General features: G+C 31.6%; 2 protein-coding genes across 7 annotated transcripts; both read left to right on the top strand.

Annotated features, from left to right (window-relative positions):
* Window positions 1-1,542: 1,542 nt before the first annotated feature.
* Window positions 1,543-9,340, top strand: LOC101266678 (uncharacterized). 6 transcript variants are annotated; one of them, XM_004230653.5, is made up of 9 exons: window positions 1,543-1,877; window positions 2,300-2,380; window positions 3,108-3,228; window positions 3,331-3,431; window positions 4,462-4,533; window positions 7,018-7,281; window positions 7,393-7,501; window positions 8,176-8,362; window positions 8,936-9,340. In XM_004230653.5, the coding sequence occupies exons 1-9, from the start codon at window positions 1,854-1,856 to the stop codon at window positions 9,015-9,017; spliced, it is 1,041 nt and encodes a 346-aa protein (XP_004230701.1). In that variant the 5' UTR covers window positions 1,543-1,853; the 3' UTR covers window positions 9,018-9,340. The 6 variants fall into 6 exon arrangements, with proteins under 6 accessions (XP_004230701.1, XP_010315182.1, XP_010315181.1 ...); XM_010316880.4 differs by having other exon boundaries at window positions 1,557-1,877; window positions 7,390-7,501; XM_010316879.4 differs by having other exon boundaries at window positions 1,560-1,877; window positions 8,173-8,362.
* Window positions 9,341-16,658: 7,318 nt separating this feature from the next.
* On the top strand, window positions 16,659-18,333 carry LOC101255251 (transcription factor bHLH84-like). Its single transcript, XM_004231338.5, has 5 exons — window positions 16,659-17,223; window positions 17,312-17,575; window positions 17,659-17,724; window positions 17,811-17,876; window positions 17,997-18,333. Exons 1-5 carry the CDS (start codon window positions 16,729-16,731, stop codon window positions 18,096-18,098), a joined length of 993 nt encoding a protein of 330 aa, XP_004231386.1. The 5' UTR covers window positions 16,659-16,728; the 3' UTR covers window positions 18,099-18,333.
* The last annotated feature ends 170 nt before the right edge of the window (window positions 18,334-18,503 follow it).

The raw sequence follows: 18,503 nt of genomic DNA, 5'->3' as shown, positions 1-18,503 counted from the left end.
TTGTAAATTTTTTAGTCAAAATTGTTCTCTTTTTGCTTTGATTTTCTTATATGTTAATTGTGCTCCATGCAAATATTTTGTAATATTAAATACTTGTATTTGATATACTATGAAAATCATATTTTGTAACTCTTTTGAAGTATAATTAAATATAGATCAAAATAAATAAAATGGTGAATATAAATATTTAATATACATTTTATGAAATTTAAAAATAGGATAAACATATATGCCAAAAAAGTTTATTCATGCATTTGATAAATTAATTTATTTTTATTAAGTATGTATCTTTTGAAAATTTAAAATAAAAGATGAATATAAATGACTAAGTAAGTTGATTTGATTTTTAATATATTTTTTAAAAATGAAACACAAAATTTTGTACATAAAAATTTTCCATATGAATTAACTAAATAAACACAAAAGTATGATTAAAATTTTAAATTATTTTAATATACTAAGTAACGAATATATATCTTAGGGTGTTCATGTATTAATTTTATATAGAAAGAGGTGCAATCATTGATTTGAGAATGCAAAAAATATATTTGAAATGAAACATATTATCAGAGTATTCAATTTAATTAACTTTTAAATTTTATTATTCTATACACATAATATGTGAAGATGTTTATTATCTATCAAATATTTTTACGTAGTTTATATAAATCTTTTATCTTTATATTTCATATAAAAGATATAGATTAAAATATAGTAAACGAGTTAATAATTTTTTTGAAAAAACATATTCTCATCGAGGTTGATTATATTGAAATTTAATAATAGCGTAACATTTTGGATAACATCCTTAAAAAACAAATTTGACAAACGATAACAATTATCTTTGATATAGGTGCAGCTAAAGAATCTAAAATACCAATAGATGTGATTCATGCAAAAATCATACAAATTTAAATAGTATATTTGAAAAAAGGAACAAAAACGATTGAAAAATGAAATATTCAAATGAGTTTTATCATATCAATATGAAAAAGGATAACAAGACGTGTAGATGTATTTTATTAGTATTTTTCAGTTATTTATAATATAATTCTTATGTACTCAAGAAAAAAATTACATCGGAGTATATGTTGTAATATAAAGATTCAAACTCATTGATATTCTAATAAAATGTAGAAAGTGACATATTAACTACATGTCCAAACAAAAAAATTACTAAGAAAATATATATTGACATTTGACATATTGATTAATAATGTACTATCCCTCATTTAATAGATTATAGATGTTAAATTTGTTAAGTTTCATTTCAATCGTCATCTAAAAACGATATTCATAATTAATATATAAGTAAAAAAAATAAAGTGATAATATTACGTTTGAAAATAAAGAGAGCTATAAAATTAATTAAAAAAAGTAATCCTTTAATATTTATTTTAAAGACCGCGCGAAGCGCGGCCAAATTTCCTAGTATACGAATAAATATTGAACTCAAGATCCATATATTATCTGAAAAATAATTTTCAAATACAATATTTACAACACGTTTAAATTATAGATACAATTAAACTAAAATAATTTGCGTAACAAGTGGTTTTGGTACCCATAAGAAAGCCCAACACCGAGCCCACGCTCCACAGATCCAGTAACGAGCGCCATCGTCATCAAACCATTCAACAACTCCCAAACATCGAAACGGATCTGTAAACTCCCCCTAAACTTAATAAACATAAATCTGAAATTGTTGCCATTTGCCGCTACACACACTGGAGTTTCTCTCTCTGAATTCTGCTATTGATTCGAATTCTCCGCAGCCTAAACCCTAACAATTCTCTGTCTATCGAATCCCCGATCTCAAACTCGTCTGTTTCACTGCTACTTTAGCCCATGCAATGGTGGTCTGCAAATGTAAGAAGGTATTATTCTCTCTTCCTCTCTCGCGTGTGCGATAGATGTGTTTGTTAGTTCAGATGATCAGATAATTTGTAATTTTGAAAATGTTAGAAGTCGATTGTATGAAAAATAAACGTGGGTTTCTATTGCAATTTGATCCGATCGGATGTTTAATTGCCATTCCAATCGTACATTGCTGATTTTACTGAATTCCAGCTGGTAGTATTTTAATTTGTGTGTCGATTTTCCAGATTCATTAATGAAGGCTGTAAAAGCTTATTGTTCTATGAAAGTTAACTGAACCTCTATCTCGTGATTTTTTACCCTAAAATTCTCAAGTATGTCTGGGTTGTTTACTGAAAATTTCATCCTTAATGTCCATTGAGGACTTTGACTTGTGATGTTTCATATGATCAATTGAAGTGTAAATTGTGTTGGATTGCAGGCAACTAAATTATACTGTTTCGTGCACAAAATCGCTGTTTGTGGAGAATGCATATGCTTTCCGGAGCATCAAATATGCGTGGTATTGTATTTTTGCTATTTATCTTTCGGCTTTTATCAAATATGCTGCTTACGTCTGTATTTTCCATTTGTCTCAATATGTGACTTTTATTTATCAGTGAATTGATAATAAGATGAGTGATGGAACCTCATTCAGATGATTGCACTAATATTTGTTTACATAAAACTTCATAGTTTTCAATTTTTCGGTCCTAATAACAAAGTAGACTGGAACTCTGAACCGTGGAGGACAAGATGTTTTTTATTTGATAGGATATATGTTTTGTTTATCATTAATGACCAATTCTATTGTGAAAAAGCTGTTTGAGATCTTAGCTCGAGGGTGTCAGAAGGTGCTAATGCAATCAATCTTCTCATTAATGATTTTGATCAAAGCCAATACTACTATGCCGACTGAGTAGTCATTCTGAATTTCTACTGTAATTGGTGATGTTTATGTTTTCACTTGAATCACTATTAAAGTTCGTGGTGATCAAAATATATGCATTTTTGTTCACTTTATTTTCCATCAGGCGTTGTACACTAATTTTGATAAGACCTGACTAATTTAATATTATTTTTGGGAATATGGGATATGCTATCTACCTTGCTGCATTTTTTATATAATTCGTATTTTTCATTACATTCTTGTCAAGTTGTTTTGTTTTTGATCTTGCTTCCAATGAGATCCACTTGCTTTCTTCTATCTTCCATCATTTTGTGTTTCCTTAAAGAAATCCCAATTTCAGATCCGCGCATATTCCGAGTGGGTCATAGATGGAGAGTATGACTGGCCTCCTAAATGTTGCTATTGTAAGTCTGAGCTTGAAGAAGGAACTGATGCTGGGATAACTCGGTTGGGTTGCTTGCGTATGTAATCTTGCTAATCCATTGCGACATACAAAATACCTTCCTTAATACGTTGATAACTTCTCTTGTAGTATTTTTTACATCAGTCGTTGCTTCTTGCAGATACAATACATACAAGCTGCTTGGTTTCACATCTAAAATCTTTTCCGCCACACACTGCTCCAGCTGGCTATGTGTGTCCTATTCCTGAATGTTCAACATCGGTACAGTCTGCCTTCCACAATTATTATACAAGTATTTTATGTTGCTCTTGTGCATAAGAAATTGATAGTCGAGATACTCTTCTGGATGAAATGGCTCGATTCGGGACCCTTAGGATTAGGTCTAGTGGTAAGGCTGCTGCGGCGCATAATATGTGGATTAGGTGCACCTTATGGGTCTGATCCTGCCGGACACAAATGTCTGATGTGGAGAAGGGTAGAGGGGCGGCCAGTACTCACTAAGTTTTGAACTGTTGCCATTAGTCTTCAGGGATTTCTTGGTTACAAAAAGGAAAAAATATGGCTGGATTAAGGTGTGAATTTCAGCTGTACAGTCTTTTGCTAGGATGACTTAAAAGGCATAACACATTGTCTGTATATAAAATGTCTTCAGTTATGGAAAGAGCTTTAGTAGTATTACCTGGATTAGAAGAGAGAGACTATTTTGTACCTTAGCATCTGCTTTTTGTTCCAGTTCATTAAAGAATTTAACACAAGTAGCAGAAAAAAGAAAATATATGTTCCATCGCAAGTCTATTTCTCAATGAATTTGTGATTGTTTTTTGTTCACCTGCATTTAGTTACTGCCTTATGTTTTTGCAGTTAACCGGCTTACTAGTAGGATTTTGTTCTAGTTAGAAGCTAAAAGATGATTTCTCTTTGCTCACTGGCACTAGTCTACTGGTGGGAGTGCAACTTGTGATGTGTGGGTTAACCACTTGTTACAAATCCATATCCTGACCAGTCAAAATCCTGGTTGGTATTTAAGTGGAGAAAGGTAGAGGGCCAGACCTATTACTGGCCGAGTTATGAATTTTGCCATTGACCATCAGCAATTGCTCGGTTATTGAGACAAGATGATTATTTTATTGAATAATGAATTCAGAAATAACCACTTTGAGATCATTAGAAATGTTCCACTTTGGACATATTGGCATAAAAGCTTTCTGACGCTTTGATACACGAGCTTAAGCGTGTTTTGGCCATATTCATTTCTCAATCACCATTGATAGGAGATACTTTGTCGATGCAGATATGGCCTCCTAAAAGTGTTAAAGAATCAGGATCACGCTTCCATACAAAGTTGAAAGAAGCTATTATGCAGGTAATTGTGTTGTCAGTTGCAAGCGCAAGTCCCCCCCCCCCCCCCCCCCCCCTTTTTTTTTTTCTTCGAGTCATTTAGTTATTGGGATATTCTTGCTTTGTGATGATTATGAAGAATAACACCTTAACACTTTCATACTTCAAACTCGTGTTCCGACAATGCCATACTTTTGGAATGATTCCAGTGATGCATGTTTATCACTTTTTGTGTTTATCTGCTTCTTTGAGCCAAAGAAAACAATATAAAGTAGAATACGGTGGTTTTGATCCTGACCTTCATTATGCTGCTTAAACACTTCCCGTTGGTGTTACTTCTTAAGTTCTGAATTTCTAGTTGTCTCCTTGTTGAAGTGCACTTTTGCTAGGCTGTGACAGCTAAGCTGATTGTTTACTGACATGATGGGTGTTGAACAATCAAATTGTGATTTTATATTCCTTCACCAAGAGAAGTTCGGTGGGTGTTCCCTTTTTTCTTTTATCAGGTAAATATATTTTCATTTATAAACATGGCCAAACTAAACCAGAAGGTAAAGAATCTACAAAATGATATGATTCTCTACAAACTCCACCAACATCTATAGTTCTATACAACAAGGAACTTTATGTGAGCACCAAAGAAACTAAGTGAACAGAGACTACTCCTTAACTGGGACAAACTAGACTCTAAATCCTTCAAAAACTCTCCTATTTCACTCTCTCCAAACAACCCACAGTAATGCAAGTGGAATCTCGTTGCAAGCCCTTCGTCTTCTCCTCCTACTGCTCTTCTAGCTGAACATCAACTCTTTCACAGTTTTTGGCATTGCCTATGTAGTGTCAAACCACCTAAAGATATCTCACCATACCTCATGGATGCCTGCAATGGAGAAGAAGATAATCCACGTCCTCAGTCGTCTTGTTAAACATGTAACACCAATTGACGCAAGCAACCTTTGGCTTTCTAAGATTTCCCGCAGTCAAAATCACCCCTCTAGCGGCTAGCCAAGTGAAAGCAACAGTCCATCTTTGGCACCTTTTGATATCCATATCGCATTACATGGAAAAACATATCCTCTCTAACCAACAGTTTCATATAGGAGTTCACTGAGAACACCCCATTGATTCTGAAGACTCCCACCAAGCATGTGGTTTATCAACCGGATTGACCTGCCCATGGAGTAAGGCAATCAATCACTAAAACTCAGGCACTTCCAAATCATGAAATTCCCTTCTAAATCACAAATTCCAATAAAGACTCTCCACCTTGTGTCCCCTTAATATGTTCTATTATTGAATTTCTTTGGCAGGATATTCTGCACAATCTTTGGAATTTCCTTGTTACATTGTTTACTTTTCCTTTTGGTCGTCGAGGTTCGTTTTAGCAGTTCCATATCATGACTACGGTCAGTTGGCTTGATGACATTTTGCATAGAGTAGTATGTAGTTGCAAGTAGGTTTAATCTTCTGAAGCATGTTATTTTCTCTATAAGGGTTGACAAATAAATGCATGGTGGACTTTTGGTTAGTCAGGCACCGTACGCTGGTGAAATGTGCTGTATTTATCTTTTAAGTGGTTCAGAAAAAATGTCTGATGAGAAAGTCACAATAAAGTCTTTTTTCCCCTTCTCAAAAAAAAGAAGAGAATGAAGCCCCTATTAAATTTGAGCATTCATTGTGCTTTTCTGTTTGACTTTGTCCATCCATACCTTCTCGTCATAACTAAATTATCTATCCTCTATTATTTTTCTTTTGAAATAATATATCTCATGTTTCAACAATGTCGTAGCTTTACGGTGTGTTTTGTCATTTGTGTGACTTTAAATGTTTACCATGTAAAATATCTTTTGTCAACGATTTCTTTTGTCGATATTTGGTTGGCATAGACGTAAGTTACATTTGGTATAATGGGGGATGGTGAGTGGTGAGTTTGACGGTTCCAACAATAATGTTTAGTGTATTGGTTGAAGTGACAGATTCAGACCTATATTTGATTAGCCCATAAATGTCATGTCATTTTCTCACGCGAGTGTTAGATTAAAACATCCTGATCAATTTACCTCAACCATATTGGAAAATGAACTTTCTGGTTTATCTTGGTTTCCTGGAGTACACCCTCCACATTCCACCATAGATGGTACTAATTGCTTTATTCTGAATATTCAATGTATATACTGTTATATCTATGTGCCATCATATACATTGGTCATTGGCTCCCATGTGAACCTTCTATCTTCTAATGAAGATGATTGTAGTAAGGATAGTACATAAGCTTCGTCTCCATTAGCTGGCTGTAACTTATTAGATGAAACTTCTTGTATTGTGTGGTATCTTGGCTACGGGATGATATTTCATTTCCAAGTTAGGTGTCATAGTTCCTAATAAGATTTTCTTCTGAAATAGTCTGTGTTTTTGCTTTCAATTTCGTTTAAGGGGGGGGGGGGTTGAATTTCATTGTCGCAAACAAACCAGTTGTGAATCACCATTCTGACCTTTTGCTGCTTTGCAGACTGGCCTGGAGAAAAAATTGTTTGGAAACCATCCAGTGACTCTGCCCGGAACGGAACCTCGAGGTCCTCCACCTGCTTTTGCTTCTGATCCATTGAAGCATATTTCAACTGGTGGAAAAGATTCTGAAGGATTAGCTGCAATTGCAACAGGTTCTTCCAAACCCGCAAGCCTGGACATTGTGGAAATAGATGGCTCCACCTCAGCACCGTCATCTATGTCTAATCACGAGACCAATTTCATGAAAAGCACAAGTCCTTCTGGTGTAAGCAACTTTTTTTTTCATTGTTGCAAGAGGCGTACTATGTAGAATAGATTTTGAATTTGTGTGTTGTTGGGTTTATTTGAACCTTATTCATGATGACATTCCTAGCAGCCTGGAGCCACCACACGAAAGAACACAGTGCAAGTAGAAAGGCAAAACTCTGAAGTATCATACTTTGCTGATGATGAGGATGGAAAGCGGAAAAAGTACACGAAGAGGGGTGAGCTCTCTTCCTTTTAATGATGTGTATATCTTTCCTTGCTGAGGCCTGAGCTCCGATGAGTCGAATGAAAGAAAAAGTTCATTGCAATTTGCCACTAATACTTTTTTCAATGCCTTTTTGTTGCTTTTATTTTTCTAGGATGATATTGCCACTTGGTGTTCTGAAACTGTATTTATCTGTCTCATTTTGAAACCATTGGGATTTTTCTGAAAAAAGTAGGAAGTATGATTAACTAGCATTTGCTCTCTGTAGTTCTTGGAGTTTCCATGTCAAAGGAGGGACCACAGTAAGAATTCCTTTTGTAGATAGATTGGTCTGTGCCACGATTTGATTGAATTATGTTGAAAGGGGATTAGTTGAACCTAAATCACATGGAGTAAAGTTGTTTGAAAAGACCTAGTCCATATGTTCTTAACAAAGAACATTATCCATATAAGTGATATTGACTACTTAGGAATTATGTTTTAGTCATTGTGGGGTATTACACTAAGTCAGGTGCTTGTCAGGAGTCTTTAATTTAGATATAGATTTGTATGTTAATGTCACAGAGTAAGCATGAGATTTAGAAAGTTGTTAGCTTTAGAGAATGAGACGATGGATTAGATATATAAGATTCGTGTAGACCCAACTGGTGTAGTTGTCTTTGACAAACTAATGCCTTTTATCAGCAGGTTCATTTCGCCATAAGTTTATGAGATCATTGCTCCCTTTTTGGTCGAGTTCCTTGCCAACTCTACCAGTAACTGCACCACCACGAAAAGATGCATCAAATGCTGATGAAGTCACCGAAGGTCGTCAGCGCCATCTTAAATCTTCAAGAATGGATCCAAGAAAACTCCTCCTCATTATAGCAATCATGTAATGCTAATTCTGATTCTTGGCTTCCCCATTTTATTGCTTCTTTCTTGATCAAATTGATTATGTTGAATTCTGTCTTTATTGTACATAAATTTAAATATAAGGTAGTTTAAGGAAGAAGGCTTGATAAATGATACTTTGAAGACTAAGAGATCTTGAAACCATGCTTAATTTTGTCTTAGCCATTGTTTTGAACTTGTTCAGATTGATATGTCACGTGTCCTTTTGTTCTGTTCATTTTGCATCAGGACAAACATTATCAGTATTGAAAATTTCTGCCTGCCTACTTATGGGAAGACTGCAAGTTGTAAACATAGATACTTGACCCAAAATATCTGGTTCATATACCCAGTTTCAATAGAAAAGTACAAATAAAAAGAAAAAAAGGAAAACCCTCCTGGAAGAAGGAAGTTTGCTAGCTTACATCCTAAGATTGCTTGTACATTCAGCACCAAAGTAATTCTCAGATGACTATGTTAAGGCTGTTGATGTGTATTTTTATTGTTGACATTAGTATTATTATTAGGTTCAGTTTTTGGTGGACATGAAACTTCTCTTCTCTCTTATGTGCAGGGCTTGCATGGCAACCATGGGTATCCTGTATTATAGAATTGCTCAGAGTGGTCTGGATGAGGAGCTGCCTGATAATGAATAGTGGTAATTTTATGGCCATTAAGTCTTTGGTGGCCTGAGTTACGGCTATACATCATTTGTCAACAGGACCGACAAGAGTTGCTTATTCTTCTGCTGCTTGTACGTGCTCAGTCTTTGTTGTCATCATGTCACTGTTTTGGGTGGAACACAAAATTCTTGGTAACCTGTGATTTATAGAGATACCTCCCCAGCTCCCATGTACCTCATTGATAGCCTTCTCTCTCTCTCTCCTCCCATTTCTTTTTCTTGTTTGGTTTTTTTAGTTACTTCTTTTTGGAATTTAAATAGAGTAACATGCTGAAATGAAATAATATCACCTTGTCACATTGTTTTTGCAACCGATTACATTCTGTTAATGGCTTTGAAATTGGTGAAATCATGTGATTAGTATGAAGAATTTGATTTAACAAGGATATGCAAGCCTGAGATCCGTTTGCCTCTTCACAAATCTCATTTCTATCATGTTACTGGTTTTAATATGTCAGTAGAAGTCCTGATATTTGGAAACTGTATGTAGAGATGCTTTTAACCTTTTTGACAGGCATCGGCTCTCACATTAATAGGATCCCAGAAAATCACTTCTTTAAGCAAGTCTTCATGCATGTTATTTTGAAGTTTCTGCTCAGAAAAGAAATTCTTAGTAGTTGCACTGATGATAAATTTTACTCCTCCGGGGTTATATCTGTATTGTTCTTGTTTCTTGTTCCAACTTCAAATCATGCCATCAATGCCTGTCTATAACTGAATATGGCTTATGGAATGTAAAGTTTACTTTCATCAAGCTTTATGTTCTGCACAGCAGATGTTGATCCAAGTTATTTCAGGAAATATGTGTCGTTATTAATCATGCCGTTCAAACTTCGGGTTCATTTTTAATAAATGGTTCAAAATTTACTGTTTTATTAGAACTTGGGCCAAAATTGGCGGATCGTCAAATTTCTTATTTAATACTAGGCATGAAAAGAAATGAAATTCAATTGATTGAGGAAATGAACCGCGCTAGTCGATCATGCTTTTTAACAAGTTTATGATGATTTAAGGATTGTCGCCATTAGGCCGGATGATTGCCAAAATATTTTCAATAGTATTTGGTAAAAGATGAAAGTGGATTGCAACATCAATTAATTTGCTTTTTAGTCAATTTAAAGTCTTAAAGATTAAAAATCTCGCAAACATAAGCTCTCTTATATTATTAACCGATTTACTAATAATCCACTCATTTTATTAAGTATTTTGTACAACACTTATCAACGATTTATTCTACCTTCAACACTTGTATTCTAACATATAGTTATTTATTTCAATGTTTTTATATCTAATCATGGGGTAATTACAATTTCACAGTTAGAGCAACTAGATATACCATATTACTAATATATTGCATGAGAAAACGCGTCGTTAGAATTAGATTAAATACATATATTGTTTCAACGTGTCGCCGCAATTCGACAATTCTCCATCTCTCAAACCACACCAATCTCTACATTTAATTAAAATAAGATGTATCTATATTTAAGAAGTTTAGCTTTCAAACGCAATCAAGCGGTAGATAGTCGATATTAATTAAAGATTTTGAGTTTAAGCTTTATGAATAAAAACAATTTTATTATTTTGTTTAATAAATTTTATTTAGTGTAAATTTAAATTATTCGAAGCTATCAACTACAAAAATAAAAATGAAAAAAATTATATTAAATGGATTATATATAAGTAGGTACCCACCCTCTCAAAAGGTAATGGAGCTATAAGGCAAGTAGAAAAAATTAGGGTAGCCTCGTCTCACGAGACATGAGCGACCCTTATATGTAGCAAAATCTTATGTTGTCTTTGAGTTATATATTCGTTAAGACCAATGAAATTATGTGTCTCAAAGAACTTAAATATATATATATATATATATATATATATATATATATATATATATATAATTAAAGCATGAATAAAAGTTTAATTAAAGTACTTCTCAACATCCTCCTCTCACCAATCTTTGAAAAGTCTTAGTACTCGATTTTTCAATAAGCTTTGAGATGATAGGTTATTTATTTTTATCGTTCGTTTACTCTTAATTATTTTCATTATTTTTCAAGGGGAGCGTATGTATTTAATAGATATTTTTCGTGAAAAATTATATAAAATAAATACTCTTTTTCTTAAAAATCAAATAAAAATGATTGTGGAGTGTGGTAACTAAACTGGTAATGATTTGATTTGAATTTAATTTTAAAATTCTCTTGGCTTCGTATCTTCCAACAGAATGTTCTTTCAGCGACTAAGGCTTTCTTATTCTCAATTATAAATTGAACAAATCATACTCCTGGTTTAAGAAATACAATTATTTTAAGTTTGTTCATGCAAGTTGATTAATTTTTTTCCTCTCACTCTATAGAGAAAATTTCAGAAATAACAAACATAATAGATATAATAAGACTTTATAATTATAATTTTTATAATTGCGCTCCATACTTTAATTCTGTTTGCTATGGAGGCTGCAGTTTGTATATTTCTGTCCGTTTGTATACTTCACTTGGTAATATAGTAATATACCTATAGGGTAAGTGTATACAAATTCTATATTTAGAATTTTTAAGAACTCTGTTTATATATTTCGCTTGCCAATATATAAAGAACATAATTTATTGTGAATTTTTCGTAAATCGTATACTAATAACTAGAGTAAGCATATACAAAATTCTCGATTTATATCATCAGGAACCAAAATATATAAATTCACATTCATACAAATCAGACGAATAACAAAAATTGAAGAAACTGTAGCGGCAGATTATACTTTTCTTAAATGACAAGATATAGTAGTTGAAATAAGCTAAATGTTTGCTTTAATTTGGAGTATAATACTGACCATTTGGAACCTTTGATTTGATTCAATGAGCAAAATACGAAAAGAGAGTGCCCCAAATCTGAAGCCCGTTTTGAAATTATCAAAATTGTGTTTTACTAATATTTTTCCAACAGCAGTACTGATGTATAATTTTTTCAAATTAATTGATGTTTCACTTTACATTATTTTAAATGAATATCGTATATATAGATATTATTTTCCAAAAGAAATATTAGTACTATATAATTGTACAACTGTACTAGCAATTTATAATAGTTTACCATGATTGGGCACCCCCTCCAAAATAAAACAAAATAAAATAATAAATTATGCTTTATTTTAGGGAACTATTTTTTTTTTCAAAAGAGAAATAATGCCTCAGGCTTATAGAAACAAAACAGACAAATTTGCAGACGTGCAGGCCGCCACTCAAACTGAATTTATTTTATGCTTAATTTAATATAGAGAGAAATATATAGTTCTTTTTTTCTCTCTCGATATTATGTCCTCACAAGATGAAATAATATCCATTAAATGATAGTTCTTATTTATTTATTTATTTATCATACTTTATGATAATTGGAAATCAGCTTTTACTAATATTATTAAAATAGTGCGTTTGTTTTTAGTGTTTAAAATTTAGGTGAGATTAATTTTTTAAGAGTTAAAATAAATTGATATACATTCTTGATAAAAAAAATTATTCGTCATTCTATATTTACGTTAAATAAGCTCTAAGTCTAAACTAATTGGTTCAAAAAAAATAAATATCATCCTAATAAAAAATAAATAAAAATGTAACCGTTAGATATAACTCTTTTAAGTTTTTTTTTAATATCCTCTCTTAATCTAAAAGAATCCATAGAAAAAATGTTAAGAGTTTTTCTTAATATCCTCTCTTAATCTAAAAGGATCCACAAAAAATATTAATTAATCTGATAAACTCGTGTTGTGGGCGGACTTTCGATTATTAATTAAAATATATATTGTAAATAGAAAATGGGAAATTGCAACTCGTTTTTAAATGTATTGTGCATGGTTTTTTTAATTAATATGATCATTGGATGTGAAGGAATATTAAAGTACGTCGTGCAATGGCCGGCACGCGTCACTCTTCTAAAAATGTTTATATCTGCAATATTCATTTAGAGTTTGAATTCTTTGGCACTAAAATAAATTTTATTTTTTTTACTATAAGACGTGTATATTTTCATAACAAGTAGAAAAACATAATTTGAAATATAAAATAATTAATTGTTATCAATTATATCGAGTTGAATTACACTAAAGATGTATCTGATCCTTTTTCCTGAGAAAATAAATGGGGTTTTTTTTTCTGGATACTTCAGCAAAAATGTTGTTGCATGTGAACATAGTACTATAGTAAACCAACATATTACTGTGAGGGGCAGGGATTGTGAGACCGGGATAGAGGCGTATTTAAGATTTTAAGATGATGGATGTATTATTATGAAAAGATGAATCTAAGAAATAAATTTAATCGATTTGATTAGGGGTGTTAAATGGTCAGATTGGATTGAAATTGGAAATATTAAAATGAGTTGAATAGAAATCGGGTTGGGTCTTGACCATCCCAAGTTTACTTTGGGCTCAATGGGCTAAAAATGGGTTGGGTCTTGACCCGCCCAATTTGACTCGATTAATCTTAATAAATTTAACATATTGATATTTAACTTTTATAATGGTGGAAGAAGTCCCTATTTTACTGGTAGTTCGACGCGTGTTGAAGCGTTAACACCGCCGGAATCTTTGGCTTCAATCGAAATATAATGAAGTAATGAGCCATTGACACTTGTTGGTTGTTATAAATTGTTACATGCCATGACACATACTTCCTCTGTCTCATTTTATGTAATAATATTTGATCGATTCAAAATCTAAAAAAATAAATGAAAATTTGAAATATTTATCAAAATAGCTTTTAAAAAATAGTCGTTGAAAAATACTTCTCCTCATAAATGTATTGGAGTACTACTTTTTAATGAGACCAACAAAGATAAAAGAAAAATTGTACATTTAAATATTTACAATATAAAAAATGTGACATTCTTTTTGGTACGGATTAAATAGAAAATGATGCCACATAAAATGAGACAAAGAAATAATATTTATCATTGATTACAAACTAATTTATTTTTATCTATATTGAAATTTGATATATTGAAAACCATTAAGTTATTAAATTGCTCTCACACTTTTGCTAAATTCAATTATATACGCTTTTTCTAAAAATTATTTACACAATCAATATTTATAGTTTATGAGGCTAGGTCCACCAGCTAGACAGCTATTTTTCATATAAATAATTCACAAATATAACTACGAAAGCAGACAAGAAATTAGGTCAGTCCATAACCAACAATTTTGTTAAATCCATTAAACTATAAAGTATATATTTAATAACTTCAAGTAATCTGTTCCAACAAGATTAGTCTTATTTGAATAATTTTATGTGTGAATTATAATCCTAATGTTATGCCAAGACCCTTTGCTGCATTCACCTAAGCAAACAATATGTGAAATATCAAGCACAATTTAGAATGATGAAGGGAAATAGTCATAGTGTAACTTTTAATTTATTATGATTAAAATAGTAAGTTAAGGAAATTATGAGTATAAATTAACTATTCAATTTAATAACAAAAATATATGTGTAGAAAATATGTCTCATATATTTATGTAAATAATCGATGCAAGTAAGTTTTTATCTTTTTCTATCACTCAAGTTAACAAAAAAGTATGCTTTTGTCCAATACCAGATATTTTTGTGATGTGATTTGAGATATGTTTTTATTTGTCAATTTTCAGAAAATCTAAAGTCTCAATAGGCCAATATATTTTTAATAAGATACTATCAATAAGATCTACTAGATAATTTCATATTAGAAAATCTTGATTACTCAAGAAAGTCAAAAGTTACCTTTCTGACTTTTACCTTCTAGAGCCATATATATACAAAAAAATTCACCTAAATTTAATTAAGTTGAGTTTTAGAAGAAGAAAAAATTGAAAAATTTTACGATGGGAGAGGTCCAATCAATAATAGTTGGGTGATCCTCAATTGATTAATTGACACATGGATAAACGTATGTTTTTTTTTTACCTTTTTACCATCTTTCTCTTACTTACCTTTCTTTTCTTTTAATTTTTTATTTTCTTACTTCTAATAAATATTTTTAACTTCATTTTCTTAAATTGTTGATATATTGAATAAAAGAATTAATAAATATTTCTTTTATCACAATAACTAAAAAAAAAATTTAGGACGAAGAATTTAAAATACTAATATCATACAATATTTTTTAAAATAATATCATATGAACTAAAACAGAATTAAAATAACAATGACTATAAATATATAAAGTAAAACAGAATTTTAAAAAATGAAAAACTAAATTTGAATTAATTTAATTCTTTTAGGTGCTAGTAATTGAAACACTAAATATTTTTAAGTTAATTTGATATTATTAAAAAATATTGCATGTTATTAGTGTCAATTAATCAATGGAGGGTCACCCAACTATTGTTGGTTGGACCTCTCCCATTGTAAAATTTTTCTAAAAAATCAATCTTTCTTTTCAATGAGTCTTTATTTCTTGCTTTCCCTTCAGTTAAAACTTTTAAACAAATACTTGTTTCTTACATCATATTGTTATTGCTTTATCCTGATTTGCTTCTTTACTTTCATTAGTAAAGTTTTGGTTAGGAGAATTCTTTGCGTTTATAAATCAAATCAAATGAATGACAAAAATTTCTATTACTATTCCAAACTGATTTGATCATGTAAAAGCAGGTTTCAGTTACGCGTATGTGAAAGGTTGGCTTGACCTCTTTCTTTCTATTCAGAAAGTGAAAGTCAACATTTTAAAAAACGTCCAAAAATATTTGTGGCTTTAAGAAATTATGAACGTTGGATAAAAATACAAAATATAGAGGAGTAAGTTGAAAAGATTAGATTTCAGAACTCCTTTACTTCAAATTAAAAAGACTAGAATCCAAAACTCATAAAAACTTAAAATTGAAAAGATTAGAATTCAGAACTCATTAACTTAAAGATTATAATTCAAAATTTATAAACTTTAAATTCTAGTTGTGCGACCGGTAGTGAGGTAGAAGACTTTCTGTGAAGCAGCAAATAGTTTAAATGTCCTCACCCATCACGATCTATGTTTTATTTGAGGATGTTGTCATTTTCATTAATATATTTTATTATGAATAAAAGACCCCGCACGTTCTATAGATTGCCAGATATGATTCTCTGCAGTATCTACTTCACCAAATGATATCTCACTTAATTCTATCTTTACCTAACTTCATTGCTTTTGATAACAACATTTTATCCTTTCATCAAATACTATATGATTTAAGTTTCAATCATATTCTCTTACACTTATTTATTATTGGAGTTCAAATTCATGCCCTCTCAAGAGTTCATTAATCATTTTATTGTTAGCTCACATAACTATTTTTAGTGGCAATCAGTTTTCATTCCAAATGTCAGACATTGGACCGTATGACAGATTAACAAATGCCTGTGTATTTTATTAGCGCTAAAAACTATTTTTGTTGTAGCGCCTGTCTTAATTGTACATCATTAACAAATGATTGCTAGTTCAAAAGAATTGGCTTTACCAAGTCCTAAAATATTGAAATACAGTGAATACCAAACAAAGTCAATATATCCACTGTCACATTCCTACATTTGTTTTTTGTTATATGAAGGAATATTCTTACATAGATATATATATATATATACACCTAAACGTTCAAGTATAAGCCTCTATCCGTAATAATATAGAAGGATATATATCGATAATATCGAACATCTCCCTGTATAATCAGAAAAAATAGAATGGAACCTGTGGTAGCCATGTCTGAAGGTGAATGGAGTTCCTTAAGTGGAACATGTTCTACCGAGGAGGCGAATTTCATGGCGCAGTTATTTGGTGCCTGTCCAAATGAACAACAACTACCTAGTAGTGGACTTCCAAATTTTTGGACAAATCATGAATCAAACATTGGAGGAAGTAGTGAAGTTTCAATTTTTTCTTCTCAACATCATACTAATAGTAGCATCTACCATTTCCCAACTAGTACTAATCATTTTCAACCAATGTTATTGACAACTTCAATGACAATGGAACATTTGCCTCCAACTAACAATTTAATCGAAGCGGATGCTGTTGAATTTTTGAACAAACAAGTGAACAATGACAGTATTGAATCAGGTGAAAACATTATGTCTGAATCTGTTCTTCATGGAAAGAGCTTGCAGCTAGGAAGAGAATATGATCAAATGCATCAACCAGAAAGCTCTAAGAAAAGATCACAATCGCCTGTTGATCATGTGAGTGTTTCATCTGAACTCAAATATTTGTAATGTTTCATCATCTCATTAAATTATTCGTTACTTATATACATATATATATTTCCAGAAGAACAAGAGAAGCGTAAAACCAAAGAAGAACATGAAGAGTAGTGTTGCTGATGATGAGGAGACTGGAAACAATAATAATAATAATACTGTGCTTCATAGACAGAGCTCATTTAGTTGCTGTTCAGAAGATGAATCTAATGTTTCTAGTTATGATATCTATGGATTAGCTTCGAGCGATAACTCAAAAGGAGTTTCTTTGCCCAATGGAAAATCCAGAGCCAACAGAGGCTCAGCAACAGATCCTCAGAGTCTGTATGCAAGGGTAAGTATCAACTGCATTGTAATTCATGTTATCCAAATTCATCTAAAAATGTTGGTCTTTAATAAGCCTTTCTCTTATTACAGAAAAGAAGAGAGAGAATTAACGAGAGATTGAGGATCTTGCAGAGTCTCGTCCCTAACGGAACAAAGGTATATGTTATACTGAATGAAACTGCATCAACTAATGATGTGTTGTGTTAAAACTGGAATCTGATTAGCAAGAGTTTTCATGACAGGTTGATATTAGCACCATGCTTGAAGAGGCTGTCCAGTATGTCAAATTTTTGCAACTTCAAATCAAGGTAACTCATATTTTCTCTTCACAACATATTTACAGATGGATAACACGATCAAACTCATTATGACTCTGAATCCTGAATTTGCTGCTAATTGTTATGATTTTTGTTTTGGTATTTTTGTAGCTGTTGAGCTCTGATGATTTATGGATGTATTCTCCCATAGCATACAACGGAATGGACATTGGACTTGATCTGAAGATTGGAATTCCAAATCCAAAACCGTAAATTTGGAGGATTGATGAATTCAGCTAAAGGCATTCTCAGGTTAATTGCAGTTGGAGAGCATCATCATACATATAATTTATTGCCATTTGTATAATTGTCTAGTTAATAATTAACACTTTAAAACTAAAACACTTTGTCTGTCGTGTTATCCATTATCAACTAATCATCAAAACATTTTTAAGTGTAATAAGTTCCTCTCTATGGAAACATAATGGGAAGTTCTTTATTGTTTTTATTTTTCCTATTCGTTTAGCATTTTCTTATAATGTTGATCATTAGGAAGTTAACATACATTGAAAATCAAAACCATATGAATATTATGACACGTGGTTAAGACTTTCATGAGCAAGTGTCTTAGATTTTACAAACTAACAAATTCACAAATATCAGACTGTGAACACAACT

Source organism: Solanum lycopersicum, chromosome 1 (assembly GCF_036512215.1).
Source record: "Solanum lycopersicum chromosome 1, SLM_r2.1".
NCBI classification, from domain to species: domain Eukaryota; kingdom Viridiplantae; phylum Streptophyta; class Magnoliopsida; order Solanales; family Solanaceae; genus Solanum; species Solanum lycopersicum.
Note: the sequence above shows the minus strand (reverse complement) of the source record. Positions and strands in the feature narration are given on the sequence as shown.